The 18813-nt window shown below is 44.9% G+C and overlaps 1 protein-coding gene across 4 annotated transcripts in view; it reads left to right on the forward strand.

Moving 5' to 3' along the window:
- Positions 1-6866: 6866 nt before the first annotated feature.
- Positions 6867-18813, forward strand: part of GMEB1 (glucocorticoid modulatory element binding protein 1) — a 47039-nt gene continuing 35092 nt past the window's right edge. For 2 of the 4 annotated variants that reach the window (XM_047792908.1, XM_047792909.1), the window contains exons 1-2: positions 6867-6976; positions 14921-15075. In XM_047792908.1, the coding sequence (XP_047648864.1) occupies positions 14948-15075 (128 nt within the window). In that variant the 5' untranslated portion in view covers positions 6867-6976; positions 14921-14947. Of the gene's footprint in view, positions 6977-14917; positions 15076-18813 lie in introns of all 4 variants that reach the window. The other 2 variants (XM_047792910.1, XM_047792907.1) reach the window with 2 other exon arrangements.

Below are 18813 nucleotides of genomic sequence, written 5' to 3' on the forward strand. Positions count from 1 at the left end.
CTGTGTGTTCACTGAACACTTGTCATTCACTCCCTCATTAAAACTTTCATAGGACCTAACTAGCTTAGGTCAACATCCTGTAAATTTCAAGCGACCCATCATGCTCTTTGTGAGCCTCTCAGGGCTCAAGGCATACTGGTCTTCTCTCTGCATCTCCAAAGACACTAGCCAAGAAACTTCTCTCCTCCACCTGGAAGTACTCTCTCTCAACAGCTTGTCTTCTCCCAAAGTGGCTAACTCATTCATCATATGTCTGTTCAAATGTCATTTTCTCAGGGAGGTCCTCTTTCACCCCTGCCCCAACACTCACTAGGTTAGCTCCTCCTCTCTCTGTTACACTCTTCCACCATATACTTCTCTGCAGAACATTATTCATGCATTAGGGTTTTTTTTTTCAATCAAATATAGTTGACTGATGCATTAGTTGTAAAGTTAGTTGTTCAATATCTATATTCTTTAGCTAGAGTATAACTTATGTGAAGTGAAAAAGAACAAAATTGGAGGACTACATTTCCTGATTTCAAAATTTACTACAAAACAAAGTAAGTAAAAATATTGTGGTATTGGTATAAAAACAGACATACAGGACTTTCCTGGTGGCTCAGCGGGCAAAGGATCTGATGTTGTGACTGCTGTGGCTTGGGTCACTGCTGTGGCATGGTTTTGATTCCTGGCCCAGGAACTTCTGCATGTCACAGGCGTGGCCCAAAAAAGTCCCCAAAAACAAAAACAAACAAACAAACAAAAGACACATAGATTAGTGGAATAGAACACAGAGTCCAGAAATAATAAATCCTGGCATCAAATAATTTTTGATAAAAGAGCCAAGAGCATTCAATGGGGAAAGGAGAGTCTTTTCAGCAAACAGTGCTTGGAGAATGGATATTCAGATGCAAAAAATGAAGCTGAACTTTTACCCTTCACCACATAAAGAAATAACTCAAAATTGACCAAAGATCTCCACTTGAGAGCTAAAACTATAAAGTGCTTAAAAGAAAATGGGGAAAAGCTTTCTGATATTGGGCTTGGTAATGATTTCTTGACTATGACACCACAAGCACAAACAACAAAACAAAAAGTAAGTAAACTGGGCATCATCAAAATTTAAAACTTTTGTGGAATTCCCCAAGTGGATCAGTGGAAACAAATCCGACTAGTATCTATGAAGATATGGGTTCGATCCCTGGCCTCCCTTAGTGGGTTAAGGATCCAGTGTTGCTGTAAGCTGTGGTGTAGGCCAGCGGCTACAGCTCCTATTGGACCCCTAGCCTGGGAACTTCCATATGCTGTGGGTGTGGCCCTAAAAAGCAAAAAATAAAAAATAAAATTTAGGAGTTCCCGTCGTGGCGCAGTGGTTAACAAATCCGACTAGGAACCATGAGGTTGCGGGTTCGGTCCCTGCCCTTGCTCAGTGGGTTAACGATCTGGCGTTGCCGTGAGCTATGGTGTAGGTTGCAGACACGGCTCGGATCCCGCGTTGCTGTGGCTCTGGTGTAGGCCGGTGGCTACAGCTCTGATTCAACCCCTAGCCTGGGAACCTCCATAAGCCGCGGGAGCGGCCCAAGAAATAGCAACAATAACAACAACAACAACAAAAAGACAAAAAAAATAAAAAATAAAATTTAAAACTTTTGTGCATCAATAATCACTATCAAGAGAGTGGAAAGGCAACTTTCAGAATGTGAGAAAATATGTGCTCTGTCCCAGACCAACTTTTTCCTCTTCTATGGTGTCCCCTCATGTCCATACCAGAGGTTGAGACTCCAGGGCTGTCAGGACCAGGCCTTGAGCAGAATCTGCAACAGGCAGGGCTGTCAGGACCAGGCCTTGAGTAGAATCTGCAAGAGGCTTGCTGCCGTGGGACCAGCCGAACCAGCCTGGTGTAGCCTTCTAGCACGTGGGCCCAGTTTGACCAGAGGATCTAATTTGCAATAAGAGGTGGTGGAAATCCCAACCTTTATTTGATACCCCTGGATTTGTAAATATTGATAACCAATTAAAAAAAAAAATTTCCTGTCGTGGTGCAGTGGAAACGAATCCGACTAGGAACCATGAGGTTGCGGGTTTGATCTCTGGCCTTGCTCAGTGGGTTAAGGATCTGGCATTGCCATGAGCTGTGGTGTAGGTCACAGATGCGGCTCGGATCTGGCGTTGCTGTGGCTCTGGCATAGGCCAATGGCTACAGCTCTGATTAGACCTCTAGCCTGGGAACATCCATGTGCTAAGGGAGCAGACCTAAAAAGACTAAAAAAAAAAAAAAAAAAAAAAGACCAAAAAAGATAAATAAAAAATAGATAAATAAAAACAGGAGTTCTCGCTGTGGCACAATGGGATCAGCAGCATCTGGGCATCTTTGGGATGCAGTTTCAATCCCCAGCCTGGCACAATGGGTTAAGAATCTGGTGTTGCCACAGCTGCAGCATAAATTGCAGCAGTGGCTTGGATCTGATCCCTGGCCCGAGAACTCCACATGCCACATTGCGACCAAAAAAAGAAGGAAAAAAAAAACCTTCAGGGAGTTCTCTTATGGCACAGCAGATTATGGATCTGGTGTCACTGCAGCAGCTCAGGTTACTGCTGTAGTGTGGGTTCAATCCCTGGCCCAGGAACTTCCAAGTGCTGAGGGTGCAGCCAAAAAATAAAAATAAAAATGAACTTCAGGCATCTTCTGGGCTCTACATTATCCATCTGTGCAGAAGTATGGCCTATGGGTCATGTAGGGCAGCCTCTGGTCCCAGGTACCTACTTCCAGCCTGGAAAATTGGCCCCAGCTGCCTGGCCAGCTAATAACTCTGCAAATTGAACACGTTCAGAACTATATTCATAATTTCTATCCCCGCTTCCCCTAAGATTCCCATTCCCCACCAAACCTGCTTTTCCTCCTGTCTCTTCCAACTCAGTGAATGGCAGGCACCTCCATCACTTAGTCACCTCACAGAGACCCCCCTAAGATTACCTCCTCTCTAAATCCCCTCTTGGTGCAGACCACATCATTGCCTGCTCTGTTACATTATAGCCAGAACCTCTGAAATGATCTTCTGACCTACTGCAATGCTCCCTTCCAGTCTCCATTTTTTTTTTAAACACACCTGCAGCATATAGAAGTTCCCTAGCTAGGGGTCAAATTGGAGCTGCAGCTGCGGTCTAGACCGCAGCCACAGCAACACTGGGTCCGAGCCACATTTGTGACCTACACTGCAGTTTGTGGCAATGCCAGATCCTTAACCCACAGAGCAAGGTCAGGGATCGATTCCGCGTCCTCATGGATATGAGTGAGGTTCATACCACGGAGCCACCATGGGAACTCCCCAGTCTTCTTTTATTTATTTATTTATTTATTTAATTGTTTTTTTTTGTCTTTTCTAGGGCCACTCCCACGGCATGTAGAGGTTCCCAGGCTAAGGGTCTAATTGGACCACCGGCCTACACCAGAGCCATAGCAATGCGGGATCCAAGCCGTGTCTGTGACCTACACCACAGCTCATGGCAACGCCAGATCCTTAACCCACTGAGCAAGGCCAGGGATCAAACCCACAACCTCATGGTTCCTAGTTGGATTCATTAACCACTGTGCCATGACAGCAACTCCCCAGTCTTCATTCTTAACTTCTCTAATTATTTCCCTTAACATTAACCTTGAACTCCTCATTTGGTCTACAAGACTCTATGTGAGCCTGGCACTGGGATCTTCTCTTGGCTCCTTTTCTTTCCATCATTCTGGTCTAGCCTGACTGGCCTTCTCCAAGTTCCTCCAACACATGGATTTCATGGCCTTTGCCTGTGCTGTTTCCCCATAGAACCCTGAAACGCTCTGAATCCTAGAGACAAAATCTATTTATTCGCAGCAGTACTCCCAGCCCCCGGAACACTGCCGGGTATATAGAGAGCATTCAAAACAATTTTTTGTTTACTAAATACTGCCTGCATTTTTTCTTTTTTTTTTTTTTTAGGGCTGCACCTTCGGCATACGGAAGTCCCCAGGCTAGGGGGTCGATTCAGACCTGTAGCCATTGGCCTATGCCACAGCCACAGCAATGCCAGATCTGAGCCTCATCTACAACCTACAGCATAGCTCATAGGAACTCCTGTTCGGCTTTTTCATTCATCCAAGTTGAACAAAATTATCTTCCAAACAAAACTCTCAGCTCTGCTCAGAAATCAGAGTGACCCTAAGAATGTTAGAAGGGAGGATAGAACCACACTGGCCATTCAAGTATGTCTCAAATTTAAGAGAAGGAAAAGTGGAGTTCCTGTCATGGCGCAGCAGAAATGAATGACTAGTAAGCATGAGGTTTTGGGTTTGATCCCTGGCCTCCCTCAGTGGTTCAAGGATCTGGTGTTGCCATGAGCTGTGGTGCAGGTCTCAGACTCGGCTTGGATCTGGCGTGGCTGTGGCTGTGGTATAGGCCAGTAGCTGCAGCTCCGATTAGACCCCTAACCTGGGAACCTCCATATGCTGTAGGTGCGGCCCTCAAAAGACAAAAAAAATACAAAAATAAAAAAATAGAAGAAGGAAAGGAGAGGGAGGGAAGGGGGATGGGCTGGGCTGGGGAGGGAGAGGAAGAGGAAGAGAAGAAAAACTACTCTCTTCAATGTTTACAAGGAATGCCTGATGTGGCTGGGCAGTAACAACCCGACTAGTGTCCATGAGGACATGGATTCGATCCCTGGCCTCGCTCAGTGGGTTAAGGATTGGTGTTGCCGTGAGCTGTGGTGTAGGTTCCAGATGCAGCCTGGATCTGAGCGTTGCTGTGGCTCTGGTGTAGGCTGGCAGCTGTAGCTCAGATTCGACCCTTAGCCTGGGAACTTCCATATGCTGCAGGTGTGGCCCTAAAAAAAAAGAAAAGTTTACAAAATAGTGTTTAAGGGGAAAAAGAAGTATAATATAGATTGCGCATTCAAGATAATTCTTCAAGGTAAAGGATAAAATACATAGAAAAAAGACAGGAAGGAAATACACCACATTAAATAAGTGGGTGTTTTCCTGCTTCTCCATCCTTTTATGTGCTTCACAATTTTCCACAGTGAACATGTAAATTACAGGAAAAACAAGTGAAAAAAACAAAAAAGAAAGGCTTCACATGGCTTTTTTCTCCTCTTAAAATAATTATCTTGTTGCCTTATGTCTTTTTTTTTTTTCTTTTTAGGGCCGCACCTATAGCATATGGAGGTTCCCAGGTTAGGCATCGAATCAGAGCTGTAGCTTCTGCCCTACACCACAGCCACAGCAACGTGTGATCCTTAACCCACTGAGGGAGTCCAGGAATCAAACCTGCGTCTTCACAGATGCTAGTCAGATTTGTTTCCACTCAGCCAGGACAGAACTCCTGCCTTATGTCTTAGTTCCTCTTTTTTGTCAAAAACTTTGGCCCTCTGTTTCTGCCACTTCTCCTCTCACTTGATCCACTACCAGTCTGGCTTCCCTCCTAACCTCAGAGGTGACCCACCCTGAAAGGATCATCAATGACCTCTTAGATGCCAAATCCAGTGACTTCTCCTTTTTCCTTGCCTGAGCTCTCTGTAGTATCTGGCATTGGTAGTGCCATCTCCTTCTTCTGGAAACTCCCTGCCTGCTCTCTGGGCATCTCTCTTTTCTGTCCAAGGAGCTTACCTTTCTGACAACTTTTGGTTGGTTCCTTCTGGTTCCTCAAAGATTAATGTTCCCCAGGTTTGGGCCTCAAGGTCCCTTCCTCCCTGCACATCTTCTTGGGTGACCCATCCGCTCTTGACCTCTGTGGTCCCACTACAGTGACAGGTCCCAAAGTCCAACCCTGGAATTTGCCTGAGAAAAGTCAATCCAACTTCATTCTGGACAGCTTCATTTAGATGCCCCTCAAAAAAAACAAAATAAAATACAAATGATTGTTTTTGGTCTTTTTGGGGCTGCATCCGCGGCACATGGAAGTTTCCAGGCTAAGGGTGGAGTTGGAGATGTAGCTGCCACCCTTCACCACAGCCACAGCAATGCCAGATCTGAGCCAGGTCTCCAACCTATACTACAGCACACGGATCCTCCGCCCACTGATCAGAGCCAGGGATCGAACCTGTGTCCTCTTGGATCCTAGTTGGGTTCATTACTGCTGAGCCACGAGGGGATCTCCCTGAGTTTACATTTTGGTTGTACCTCTTACATATTATGTGACTTGTAGGGATTAACTTCTCTGGCTTCCAGTATTTATCTGTAAAATGGGAATGAAAAGAAGCTACTTAGTAGGGCTGAAAAGAGGATTATACGAGACAAAGGCCTGCCTTAGAAAGGTCTTAATACTTGCTAATTATTATTACTGGCCCCAGGAACATCCTCAAGCATTTTCAAGTGTCAATCTCTTTTAACACTAACAACAACTTTATGCCTTAGGCGAAATAGGGGGCTTAGGGCTGTTAGGTAACCCTTTAAGTATTTAAGACCTGAACCCGAACCTGAACCTCGCATAAAAGGTTTGGTGAACATGTATGGGTCATAGAATAACAAGGGGTTTGCTTACTGACGCCATACTCAAAAAGGTCTTTTGATTCCAAACTGATAGTTGGATCATCACTTTTGAAGGGCTAATAAATGTAAGCTTCACAGCCGGATTTGAGGAGGTAAAAGGGTCAGAGTCCTCCATGGGGAGTCTCGTTTTTGCTTCCAATTGCGGATGAGGTGAATCTTTAATTTAGGCCTCATTTTCCTCAGCCATGAAGTGGGGTTAGAAGAGTTATTAGGGTCCCTGGCGTCCCTCTCAACACTAATTTTCCAGCGCGGGAGATTCTAGTTCGGATAAAGGCCCCAAACCTTCCGGCTGGGGTGCATCCTCCGTGGGGCCGGCAATAAGAACGCGTCCCCTTTAAGGCGCCAGCTCGCCGGCGGCGGCGGCCGGAAGTGTTGATGCTTGGCCTGGCGGCGGCGGTGGCGGTAGCGGCCGTGGCGGCCTCTGCGCATGCTCCGTCGCCCGCCCGCCCTGGCCGCTCGCCGCCCGCCCGCCCGACGGAGACGGTGAGGAGGGGGAGGGGTGGGCGCGCGGGCGCGGGCGCGGGGTGGGGTGGGGGCGGGGGGGCGGGCGCGGGGGCCGCGCGGCGGCCGGCGAGGGCGGGCGGGCGCGCAGGGGGCGGGGGGCTGCTGCCTCCGCGGGCGCCTCCCCACGCCCTGTGCGTGCCGCCGCCGCCGCCGGGGAGCGAGCGGACGTCGCGGCGCCGCGGGGGGGTGGGGGGACGCTGCCGCTGGGTCCGCCCGAGCAGCCGGGCCGCCCCCAGCGCGGCTGGCCGTGCCGCCCGGGTCCGGCCCCCTGCCGAGAGTGGTGGGGGCCGGCAAGCCTGGCACTGGGGGGCCCCGGCACCCCCGGACCAAGGGGCCCGGAAGTCCTCGGCCGAAGGGCCAGGAGGGGCCCGAGCGACTCCGGACTGAGAGGCCCGGACGCTCAGGACCCCGGCGAGGGGTCTGGGGATCCAGGGGTATCCCCAGAGGCGGGATCCGGGGGGCACCAGGGCCCTCGATGAGGAGCTGGGGAGAGGCCTGGGTCGCGGTGGGGGTGGGGAGAAAGGGGGACAAAAGGTGAAGGAAGCCCGCTGCCCGCCTAGGAGGACCCTTCGGAGCCTTGGGGTGGGGAGCAAGAGCAGAGAGTGGGTTCTGCTGAGGAAAGGGGTGTCCAGGCTTCACCTGGGATCGTGTTAGAGGCCTCGGCCGTTCTTTCTAAGGGAAAAGAGGCCGTTGTTTCCCCGAAGGCGTGGTGACAGGTCCGGGGAGTGGGAGCAGGGGCCAAGGAAGAAGAGCTCCAAGGGAAAGTGAGCAGGCCCCTACCTTTCCCTACGTGAGGGGGCGGTAGGAAGACACCTCAGCCTCCAGAGGAGGTACTGAGAAGGGACCAGATCTGTGAGGGAATAAAAGAGGTTGGAGTACCTCCTGATGTTATAGATAGAGAGCAAGGTAATATCGTATGTTGGGGAGTGGGGAAAATCTTGTTTTTGAGGACCGGGGAGAAGATCTTGATGGGGAGAATACCCCAGCTTTCTAAATGACAGGGGAATTGACCTGGTGTCCCCTAATTGAGAGGAAGGAGAGGTGAGGGTGGACTCTAACTTGGGAGTCCTCGAGTGTGATCCACTCAGACTAAGGCAAGTCTTGACCTGGGGAATCAAGGGAACGCTTGGCCATCCAAAGAGCAGGAGGAGGCCTGCATTCTCCTCTTAAGATGAGAGAAGTTCAGAAACACTTCCTAAGGAACAGAAAGGGGCCTTGTTTGTTTAGGAGAACCAAAAAATGGGGTTTTCTTCCTTAACCTGGAGGATTAAGGAAAAGGAGGATCAGATAATTCTAGTCTCACAGAAGAATTGTTTTCTCTCTCCTTGCCTCTGCTAATGGTTTCAGAAGTGCTTTTAGGAGACTATTTCATTAAATGTTTGGACTGACTCCCCTAATTTGTCAGCCTTTTATCAATTATGTGTATTTAATGTCTACTGACGACAAATTTTTTCATTAGTTGTTAGTCAACCATTTGTTCATATTTACTTCAACACACACTGAATAGGTAACTTGTACTCAACTTCATTTGGTTAGTTTGGGCTGTATTTTGGTCTTGTCCTAAGCAAAATTCTACTCAACTGTAGTAGGGTGACCCTTCACAAAACTCTTTTATATACGGTTGCTTCCCTAAACACCTACGTAATAGTCAATATGTGACTTATACCAACATTCACTTCCTCTGCCTCTTTCACAGTGGTCCTGTGCAGTCATCTTGTTGACTTCCTTACATCTGGTAGCACCCTAGATTACCTACTAAATACATGAGAAGAAACAAAGAAGGAAAAAAAAATCAAGGAGTTTTGGCCTTAAGTAGTAATGAAGTTTTAACTTGGAAATTTGTTAAGAATAGACTACACGGTCTACAAAAATTACAGTGAAGTGTGGAATAAATACATTTTGGGGTTAGAAAATTTCAGGATGTCTGGTATTCCTGTCATTCCTTTTCAGCTATCAACTCTGATGTTCCTATGATTATGTGACATTTGTGTATACATCTTGCCATGTTTTAAAAAGTTTTCGGGGAGTGTCCGTCGTGGTGCAGCTGAAACGAATTTGACTAGGAACCACGAGGTTGTGGGTTCGATCTCTGGCTTCGCTCAGTGGGTTAAGGATCCAGCGTTGCCATGAGCTGTGGTGTAGGTTGCAGATGGGTCTTGGATCTGGCGTTGCTGTGTGCTCTGATTAGACCCCTAGCCTGGGAACCTCCATATGAGATGGGTGTGGCCCTAAAAAGACAAAAAAAATTTTTTTTCAGGACACAATGAATTTAATCCAGATATATAATTTCTTTAGTTTTTTGATAGTTTAGGTGAGTAGTCATAATGCTTACTTTCAAGGTGTCTTTGAAAATAACTGCAAATAATTCTTCCTTTTCACATAAGTTTGACATATTTCCTTTACATGTGTCCTCCTAGAATTACAGAGTATTGTGTGATTTCACAATGAATACTCTAAGGCCCCTTACATGAAATACCCAAAGGAGCAACTCACTCATCTTGCCCTTAGGAGTTTTTGTTACTATAAACGAGAGCTACTTTTCAGTTTACATTCAACTCAAAGAGATGATCTTGCAATTAGCCCGTGTAGTTTGTAGAGCTGGTTTCGGCTAGGAATATGGTATTTAGGTTAATAAGAGATATTCAGCCCTGGAGTTCCCTTCGTGGCTTAGCGGTTAACAAACCCGACTAGGATCCATGAAGATACAGGTTCAATCCCTGGCCTCGATCAGTGGGTTGAGGATCCTGCGTTGCTTAGTGAGCTGTGGTGTAGGTCACAGACTCGGCTCGGATCCTGTGTTGCTGTGGTTGTGGCATAGGCCAGCAGCTGTAGCTTGGGAACTTGCATATGCTGCAGGTGCGGCCCTAAAAAGCAAAAAAAAAAAAAAAAAAAAAAAAAAGAAAGAAATATTCAACCCAGACTTGCTTCTCTAAAGAATGTAAGAATTGCCATATTGGATCAGACCTGTGTCTTACTGACACTGGGAAACATATTGTGGATGATGATAATTATCGTCTCTGATAAACTCAGAAGATTAGAGAAGCAGCCAGAAATGTCCTCTTGAGCTCCAAAGTGTGAGTGGGGTAAGGAGTAAAATACGAGTTCCTATTAAGGAAAATGTTAATCAAGAAGTTAGGAGTTCCCGTCGTGACGCAGTGGTTAACGAATCCAACTAGGAACCATGAGGTTGCGGGTTCTGTCCCTGCCCTTGCTCAGTGGGTTAACGATCTGGCGTTGCCGTGAGCTGTGGTGTAGGTTGCAGATGCGGCTTGGATCCCGCGTTGCTGTGGCTCTGGCGTAGGTCAGTGGCTACAGCTCCGATTGGACCCCTAGCCTGGGAATCTCCATATGCCGTGGGGGCGGCCCAAAGAAATAGCAAAAAAAAAAAAAGAAGTTAGTCAACCACTTATTCAGGGTATTGTTTTTTTTTTTTTTTCCCACTGTACAGCAAGGGGGTCGGGTTATCCTTACATGTATACATTACAATTACATTTTTCCCCCAGCCTTTTTTCTGTTGCAACATGAGTATCTAGACAAAGTTCTCAATGCTATTCAGCAGGATCTCCTTGTAAATCTATTCTAAGTTGTGTCTGATAAGCCCAAGCTCCCGATCCCTCCCACTCCCTCCCCCTCCCATCAGGCAGCCACAAGTCTCTTCTCCAAGTCCATGATTTTCTTTTCTGAGGAGATGTTCATTTGTGCTGGATATTAGATTCCAGTTATAAGTGATATCATATGGTATTTGTCTTTGTCTTTCTGGCTCATTTCACTCAGTATGAGAGTCTCTAGTTCCATCCATGTTGCTGCAAATGGCATTATGTCATTCTTTTTTATGGCTGAGTAGTATTCCATTGTGTATATATACCACATCTTCCGAATCCAATCTTCTGTCGATGGACATTTGGGTTGTTTCCATGTCCTGGCTATTGTGAATAGTGCTGCAATGAACATGCGGGTGCACGTGTCTCTTTTAAGTAGAGTTTTGTCCGGATAGATGCCCAAGAGTGGGATTGCGGGGTCATATGGAAGTTCTATGTATAGATTTCTAAGGTATCTCCAAACTGTTCTCCATAGTGGCTATACCAGTTTACATTCCCACCAACAGTGCAGTAGGGTTCTATTCAGGGTATTGTTGAGTAGGGTAGAAGGTTGAAACTAGAAGCATCCTTCTAATTCTGCTTCTCTAACCCATTAATTTACCTATGTCATTACTTTTTTAACATCTAAACCACTTTTTTTGAATTGAATTCCCTACAGTTGTTACATGCTAAAGTATTACGTCTTTTAAAGTCATTATATAACAGAATAATGCTTAACAACAAACAAGTGTCTGACAAATGTTAGCTGTGTATTTCAGTTCACCCTACATTTTAATGGTTCAAACTTTGAAGATTTCTCTTAGTTCAATTATTCTACAATTTGATGCCATTTTATTCTTTATCGTATTCCTTTTGGCTTTTTCTAGACTCAGGGGTCCTAATCATTTAAGTTTTATTGCTGGCAGCAAGCCAAACCAGTCTGTTGATTCTCTTTTTCCTCCTAGTTTTAAACGTTTAATTTATAGAAGTTCACATTGTATGTTGAAATATCTTGCAGTTCCTTTTTTCCCTTCTGCTCTGTGACACTGTCACATATCTCTTTCCCTTCTGTAGTTCCTTAAGAGCAGATTATCCATTTTCATTTCCAAGGAGCCTAAATCCGTGTTGGATGTGGAGTAGAGACTCAGTAAATATTTGAACTGGCTATAATGATGGGTAATAAGCAAGGCAGCTTAGCCTGAGCTTTTTAACAAATTTATATCCCCTAAGTTTCTAAGGTAGAAAATTCTAGAAGTCTTTTAGGGTAAAGTGAGTAACTCATTGTACAAAAATTTTTTACACACCTTCCATGTGCTAGGTTTCCTTAGAAAGTTTTGTTGATGGAAGTTGGATAGTTGAAAACTCTTACACTCTGTGTCTTGGGCACTGAGCTAGCACAGGGGAGCCCATTGAAAAAGAAAAGCTACGCTTGCTCTCCCAGGATGTAGTCTGGCAGAGGAGGCTGACATAGTGGGATGATGGTTGTGACAGGGGTACTACAGGCGTTGAGGGAGCAAGAACACCCTCTCAAATCCAGTTAAGGGGAGTTCCCGTCGTGGTGCAGTGGAAACAGATCTGACTAGGAACCGTGAGATTTCGGATTCGATCCATGGCCTCGTTCAGTGAGTTAAGGATCTGGCCTTGCCATGAGCTGTGGTGTAGGTTGCAGAGACGAAGCTTGGATCCTGTGGCTGTGGCATAGGCCGGCGTCTGTAGCTCCTATTGGACCCCCTAGCTTGGGAACCTCCACATGCTTGGGTGTGGCCCTAAAAAGCAAAAAAAAAAAAAAAAAAATCCAGTTAAGGAAGTTTCAGACGGCCTCTCTGAGGAAGTGATGTTTCCAATAAGTCTCAAAAGTTTAGCAGTGACTAGCCAAAGAGGAAGGAAAAGAGAATTCCAGGTAGAGCAAACAAGTGTGAAGGCTCAGGCCAGGAAATATGGGATATTTGAGAAGTTGGAAAAAATTCAATGGCAGGAGCCCACGATGTGAGAGGAAGAACTGTGAGAAATGAGGCTGGTAGAGTAGACGAGGGACAGATTTGGGGCGGCGGGTTTGTAGCCATGTCAGGGTGTTTGCACATTAATAGCAGCAAAGAGAATGCACTGAAGGATTTTTAAGAGGGGAAATGACCTTTAGTAAGATCACTTTGTCTGCTCTGTGGATAATGTGTTGGAGATCAAGACCAGAGATTAGGGTACTGATGAGAAACAGCTGGAAAAATCCAGGTACTAGTGTGGTAGCTCAGAATGTGGTGGCAGCACAGATGGAGAAGGGAGATGGTTAAAAGAGATATATAGGTGATAGAATGAATAGGACTTGGTGGTTGGTTGGATTTAGAAAGAGGAGTCAAAAATAACTCCTTAGTTTCTGGCTTGAGAAAATGGGTGGAGGGAAGCACCATTTATTGAGGCAGGAAACATAGGAGCAGGTTTGAGAGGGAACATGCTTTCAATTTGGGGTATAGGAGGTGTTTAATCCAGGAAAAAAAGTTTGAATGTGAGACTCATAAAGGGCAGAAGTCTAAGATAAGAGGAATTTAGGTCAAACACAAAAATTGAACCAACAGATGTCAGTGCCTAAGAGGAGCAAGGCTGTGGGAGACAAGGTTTTTAGATAAGCAGCACCTGTCCTCACAGAGCATACAGTGCAGTAGATGTCTGTTTGGTCAACTCAGTGCAAGGCACAGTTGATCAACACTAGAGGAGAAGCTGCAAGCCAAGTACTGGAGGACCGCAGAAAAGAAAATAGTTTGGCAGTGGCTTTGTGGAGGAGTGAGCTTTGAACTGGGCCTTGAAAGGAGAAGGAGAGGAGGGAGAAAGGAGTTTGGGGTTTATGGAATAGAATATCAAAGATATAGAAACCTGAAATTATGTATTATATATTCAGAATTCAGTGGGAATTGGTGTGGCTGGGTCTTAAGATTCTTGGTATATTATAATTGCAGATCAAACTGGGAAAGTTTGGCCCCCAAATTAGATTTTTTTTTTCTTTTTTTTGCAATGTTGGATCCTTAACCCACTGAGCAAGGCCAGGGATGGAACCTGCATCTTCATGGATACTAGTTGGGTTTGTTTCCTGCTGAGCTACAGCAGGAACTCCGAGGGAGACTTTGAGTGATATGTTTAAGTGTGTGCCTTATAGGTGAACAATTGCTATGGCAGAGCTGAAATGTGGATTCGGTTGTCTAAGTACCAGTTGCATATTCAGACTTGCATCCATTGTGTGTCTATGCACAGTTCGGCGAAGTCCTAACATAGTCCGTCATCACATATCTAAGTAGATACAGTGCTCTCACTTATATTCTCATAAGTGACTCTGACTCTCTCTGATCAAATGTGAAGACCGACACCTGCAGAACAACTTGGGGCCTTCTGAGTTTTTATTAAGATTGAAATAATTCGGAGTTCCTGCTGTGGAGCAGTGGGTTAAGAATCTGAGTACAGTGACTCTTGGTCGTTGTGGAGGTGCAGGTTTGATCCCTGGCCCAGCACAGTGGGTTAAAGTATCTGATGGTGTTGCCGCAACTGTGGTTTAGGTTCAGTCCCTGGCTTGGGAATGTCTTGGGTGTGGCCATATTTTTAAAACATCAAGATTATTCTTTGAGTTACTTTAGAGTCAAGGAGTTTGTGGTTCCCCAGCAGCTCTCCAAAGGAGATGTTAGGAAAGATCACATCTCCATTCAGTCTAAGACAAAGGGATATTAAGACATTCCTAGAGGTCACACAATTGGATTCAGCATTTATTAAACAACCACACAATGCAAATCATCTTTCTCTTCCCATACAACTTAGTTTAGTCAGCAGATACTTATTAAGTACGTCACTCACAAAGGACAGAACACTTGATAGAGTGTAAGGGCTAGTTCCAAAAAAAATAATGATTCTCATTTTCTAGGAGCTTACTGTTTGGGATGGAACTAGTGGTGTGCTGTAAACTAGCTCTCTAGAAGAAAAAAATACCCTGATTGGTGGTGCTTGCCAGTTTCTGTGGTGTGTATACTCACAGCATCACTGATTTCAAGCTACCAACTTGATGTCACTAAACTCGGAGTTGGGAAAAGGTGTGCACAGTTGTTTCTTAGGAGCTGGTAAGAGCTGGCTCTGGCACACCACTGGGTGAATCACACTAAGAAAACCTATAGTAGGAAGTGAGTGCTAAGGCATTTCTGGAAAGATCAGAGTCTATGTCAACACCTTTTCCCTCTCACAGTTCCCTTCTTTTCAGAGGACCATGGTCTCCAGGGTGCCTCTGGAATTAATAGTTATTATCTTGGTGTTCCTTTCCTGTGGTTGCCGTGTTTTCAAACCAGACAAAGTTACTGGTACTTCTTGTTTCTGACAGCAGCTCCAACTATCTGACTTCATGTGAAAGATGGCTAATGCGGAAGTGAGCGTCCCAGTGGGGGATGTGGTTGTGGTACCCACTGAAGGAAATGAAGGGGAGAACCCCGAAGACACTAAAACCCAAGTAATCTTGCAGTTACAGCCTGTGCAACAAGGGTAAGTGACTAGAGATTTGGATATTCTGAAAAATTTGGGAGGTTTAGAGAACGAGGAAATTATAACTTTAAGGTGTCTCAGTACAATGAGACAGACATTCAGCATCAGAGTGGCTAGATTTTCTTCATCTCTACAATGTATTGTGTGCTGTATTTGTTATTCAATACTTATTACAACAATTTGCTGTTTCCTTGTCTCTCTCCCTCTACTCTGCTATGAGTTCCTTGAGAGTAAGTTAGTGGTTCCCTCATCTATTTATTCACACTGTTTAGCACAAGGCCTTGGTACACGTTTACCAAAAGACAGTGTAGTTAGAGTCAGAGGAGAGTAGGTGAGGCAACTATAAAAGCACTCCTTGGAGCTCCCGTCATGGCTCAGTGGTAACGAACCCGACTAGTATCCATGAGGATGTGGGTTTGATCCCTGGCCTTGTTCAGTGGGTTGAGGGTCTGGTGTTGCCACGAGCTGTGGTGTAGGTCACAGACGCAGCTCCGACCCTGTGTTGCTGTGTCTGTGGTGCAAGTCAGCAGCTGCAGCTCCGATTTGACCCCTAGCCTGGGAACTTCCATATGCCATGGATGCAGCCCTAAAAAAACAAACAAACAAACAAAAAATATATATATCATCTACCTGCCATTATTAAAAAATGTAAAGATGTTGGAAGAAACATAGCACATAGTTGCCACCATTTGAGGCTTGCACTCTAGGTGTGTAAACCAAAAATACATGTTTTATAAGTTAAGATATTACTTACGTGGCAAAATCTAAGAAGTGCCAAGTGTCATGGTTGGGGTGAGCTATGAATTTGAAAGAAGAGGAAAGATTTTATAGTGGTCTTGAGGTATAAATAGGAATTAGATCTACAGAGAGAAGCAGGAGTAGTTATTTTATCTTGGGGAATGTATAAAAGATTCTTCACAGGATTAGAAGTGTTCTTGGGCAAACATATACAGTTGGCTCTCTGTATCTTCAGGTTTTGCATCCACAGATTCAACCAACCTTGGATGAAAAATATTAAAAAAAAAATCCAGGTGTTCCCTCGTGGCTCAGCAGTTAAAGATCCTGTGTTATCACTGCTGTGGCTCTGGTTATAGTTGTGCCGTGAGTTCAGTCCCTGCCTTGGGAACTTTTGCATGCCTCTGGCATGGCCAAAAAAAGAAAAGGAAAAAAAGTCCAGAAAGTTCTAAAAAGCAAAATTGAATTTGCTACATGCAAGCAACTATTTACAAAGCATTTACATTGTATTAAATATTATAAGTAATTTAGAGATGTTTTAAAGTATATGGGAGGACGTACATACGTTATATGCAAATGTTATGCCATTTGGGGGAGTTCCCGTCGTGGTGCAACAGAAACAATCTGACTAGGAACCATGAGGTTGCAGGTTCGATCCCTGACCTCGCTCAGTGGGTTAAGGATCCGGTGTATTGCCATGAGCTGTGGTGTAGGTTGCAGATTTGGCTTGGAGTCTATGTTGCTGTGGCTATGGCATAGGCTGTGGCCAGTAGCTGTGGCTCTGATTTAACCCCTAGTCTGGGAACCTCCATATGCTGCAGGTGCAGCCAAAAAAAAAAAGCAAAAAGCAAATGTTACGCCATTTTGCGGGGGAGGGGGGGCAACACCTGTGGCATATGTAAGTTCCCAGGCTAGGGATCCAATTGGAGCTACATCTGCTGGCCTATGCCACAGCCACAGCAACTCGGGATCTGAGCTGTGACTGCGACCTTCACCACATATCACAGCAACACTGGATCTTTAACCCACTGAGTGAGGCCAGGGATCAAACCTGCATCCTCATGGATCCTAGTTGGGTTCGTTAACTGCTGAGCCACAAAGGGAAGTCCCTGTGATACCATTTTATAAGGGACTTGAATATCTGTGTGTTTTGGTATTTGAGGGATGGGAGTATCCTGGAATCAATCCCCCACCAATACCAAGGGAGGACTGTAATCCAGTCCTAGTCTACTAAATAATGTAACTTGCCTTAAATCTTCTGGAGAAAGACAGGTAACCTATCTTGGAATTTAAAAAGCTTTTTAGCAAAGGAAATTTCAAATAGACCTCAAAATAAAGAAAATACGATAATGAACCTCATCCATCACATAGCTTTAGCGGTTATCAACATGTGGCCAGTCTTATTTCATCTCTACATCCACTCACTCTTGAATTTTTTTAAGCAAATCCCAGACATTAGTATATATCTATAAAAGATAAGGACTTTTTCTTCTTAGTTTAAAAAATATAATCATAGTTTTGTTGACATTTCTGAATATTGTTAAGCATAAAGGAAACATTCTAAGGTCTATAAGGGAAAGTTGATATTAATTCCCAACATATAGCCTATAGAGTGTTTTTTGTTTTTGTTCTTTTTTTTTTTTTCTTTTCAGGGCCTCACCTGCAGACCTGTAATATAGGGAAGTACCCAGGCTAGGGGTGGAATCAGAGCTGCAGCTGCCAGCCTGTGCCACAGCAATAGCAACACCAAATCCGAGCTGCATCTGTGACCTACACCACAGCTCACGGCAGCGCTGGATCCTTTAACCCACTGAACGAGGCCAGGGATTGAACCCACATCTTTATGGACAGGAGTCAGTTTCTTTCTTTCTTTTTTTTTTATCTTTTTTTCTTTTTTGCCATTTCTTGGGCTGCTCCCAAGGCATATGAAGGTTCCCAGGTTAGGGGTCAAATCAGAGCTGTAGTGGCCCAGCCTACACCAGAGCCACAGCAACGTGGGATCCGAGCCACGTCTGCAACCTACACCACAGCTCATGGCAACACCGGATCCTTAACCCACTGAGCAAGGCCAGGGATTGAACCCTCAACCTCATGGTTCCTAGTCGGTTTCGTTAACAACTGAGCCACGACGAGAACTCCCAGGAGTCAGTTTCTTAACCTGCCAAGCCTCAACAGGAACTCCTAGAGTGGTTCTGATTTTTACTGGCACCAACAGATTATGCATGCTTATTCAGATTCACTTGTTTGGGAATTTCCTTTGACCATACATATACATACTTGTAGTTGTTACCTTTTGAGGTAGGGTAACATCAGGAGGAATTAAAGGGCAGGTTCTTTAGTTCTTGGCAGCTTTATTTTCTCATGGAGGCATCGTTTATCAGTTGTCCCTTATCCTATCCCTAGTAGAGACAGGAAAAATCTTCTCTGCTATTTAGAGACTTAATTCTTTTGAAGATTTAATTCCATTTAGTTTTCTTTTGTTTGTCTCTTTTATTTTCGAAATGCCTTTTCTGGAAACCTCTTATTGCTTGATTAGATAGAGGCATCTTTGTATAATATATATTGACTCTCCAATCCACTGTTTACACAAAATTTTAGCACATAAGCTAGTGAATAAACATTTTGAGGTATTGTACTTAGAGGTGCCTGTGAGTTGATTTTTCTAGTTGTATTATTTATTTAAATGTTTTATTGATTGCATTTTAGTCTCATTTTATTAAAATAAGCAGGGAACAAAAACAGTGCTTCTAGTGATAAGAAGTACAGGTCTCTGGCAAGTTCCTGTTGTGGCCCAGTGGTAAGAAGCCTGATAAGCATCCATAAGGATGCAGGTTCTACCCCTGGCCTCACTCAGAGGGTTAAAAGATCTGGCGTTCTATGATCTGTGGTGTAGGCTGGCAGCTGTAGCTCCAGTTTGACCTGTAGCCAGGTAACCTCCACATGCCACAGGTGTAGCCCTAAAAAAAAAAAAAAAAAAAAAGTGCGGGTCTCTGGAGTTCCCTT

Source organism: Phacochoerus africanus, chromosome 8 (assembly GCF_016906955.1).
Source record: "Phacochoerus africanus isolate WHEZ1 chromosome 8, ROS_Pafr_v1, whole genome shotgun sequence".
NCBI lineage: Eukaryota > Metazoa > Chordata > Mammalia > Artiodactyla > Suidae > Phacochoerus > Phacochoerus africanus.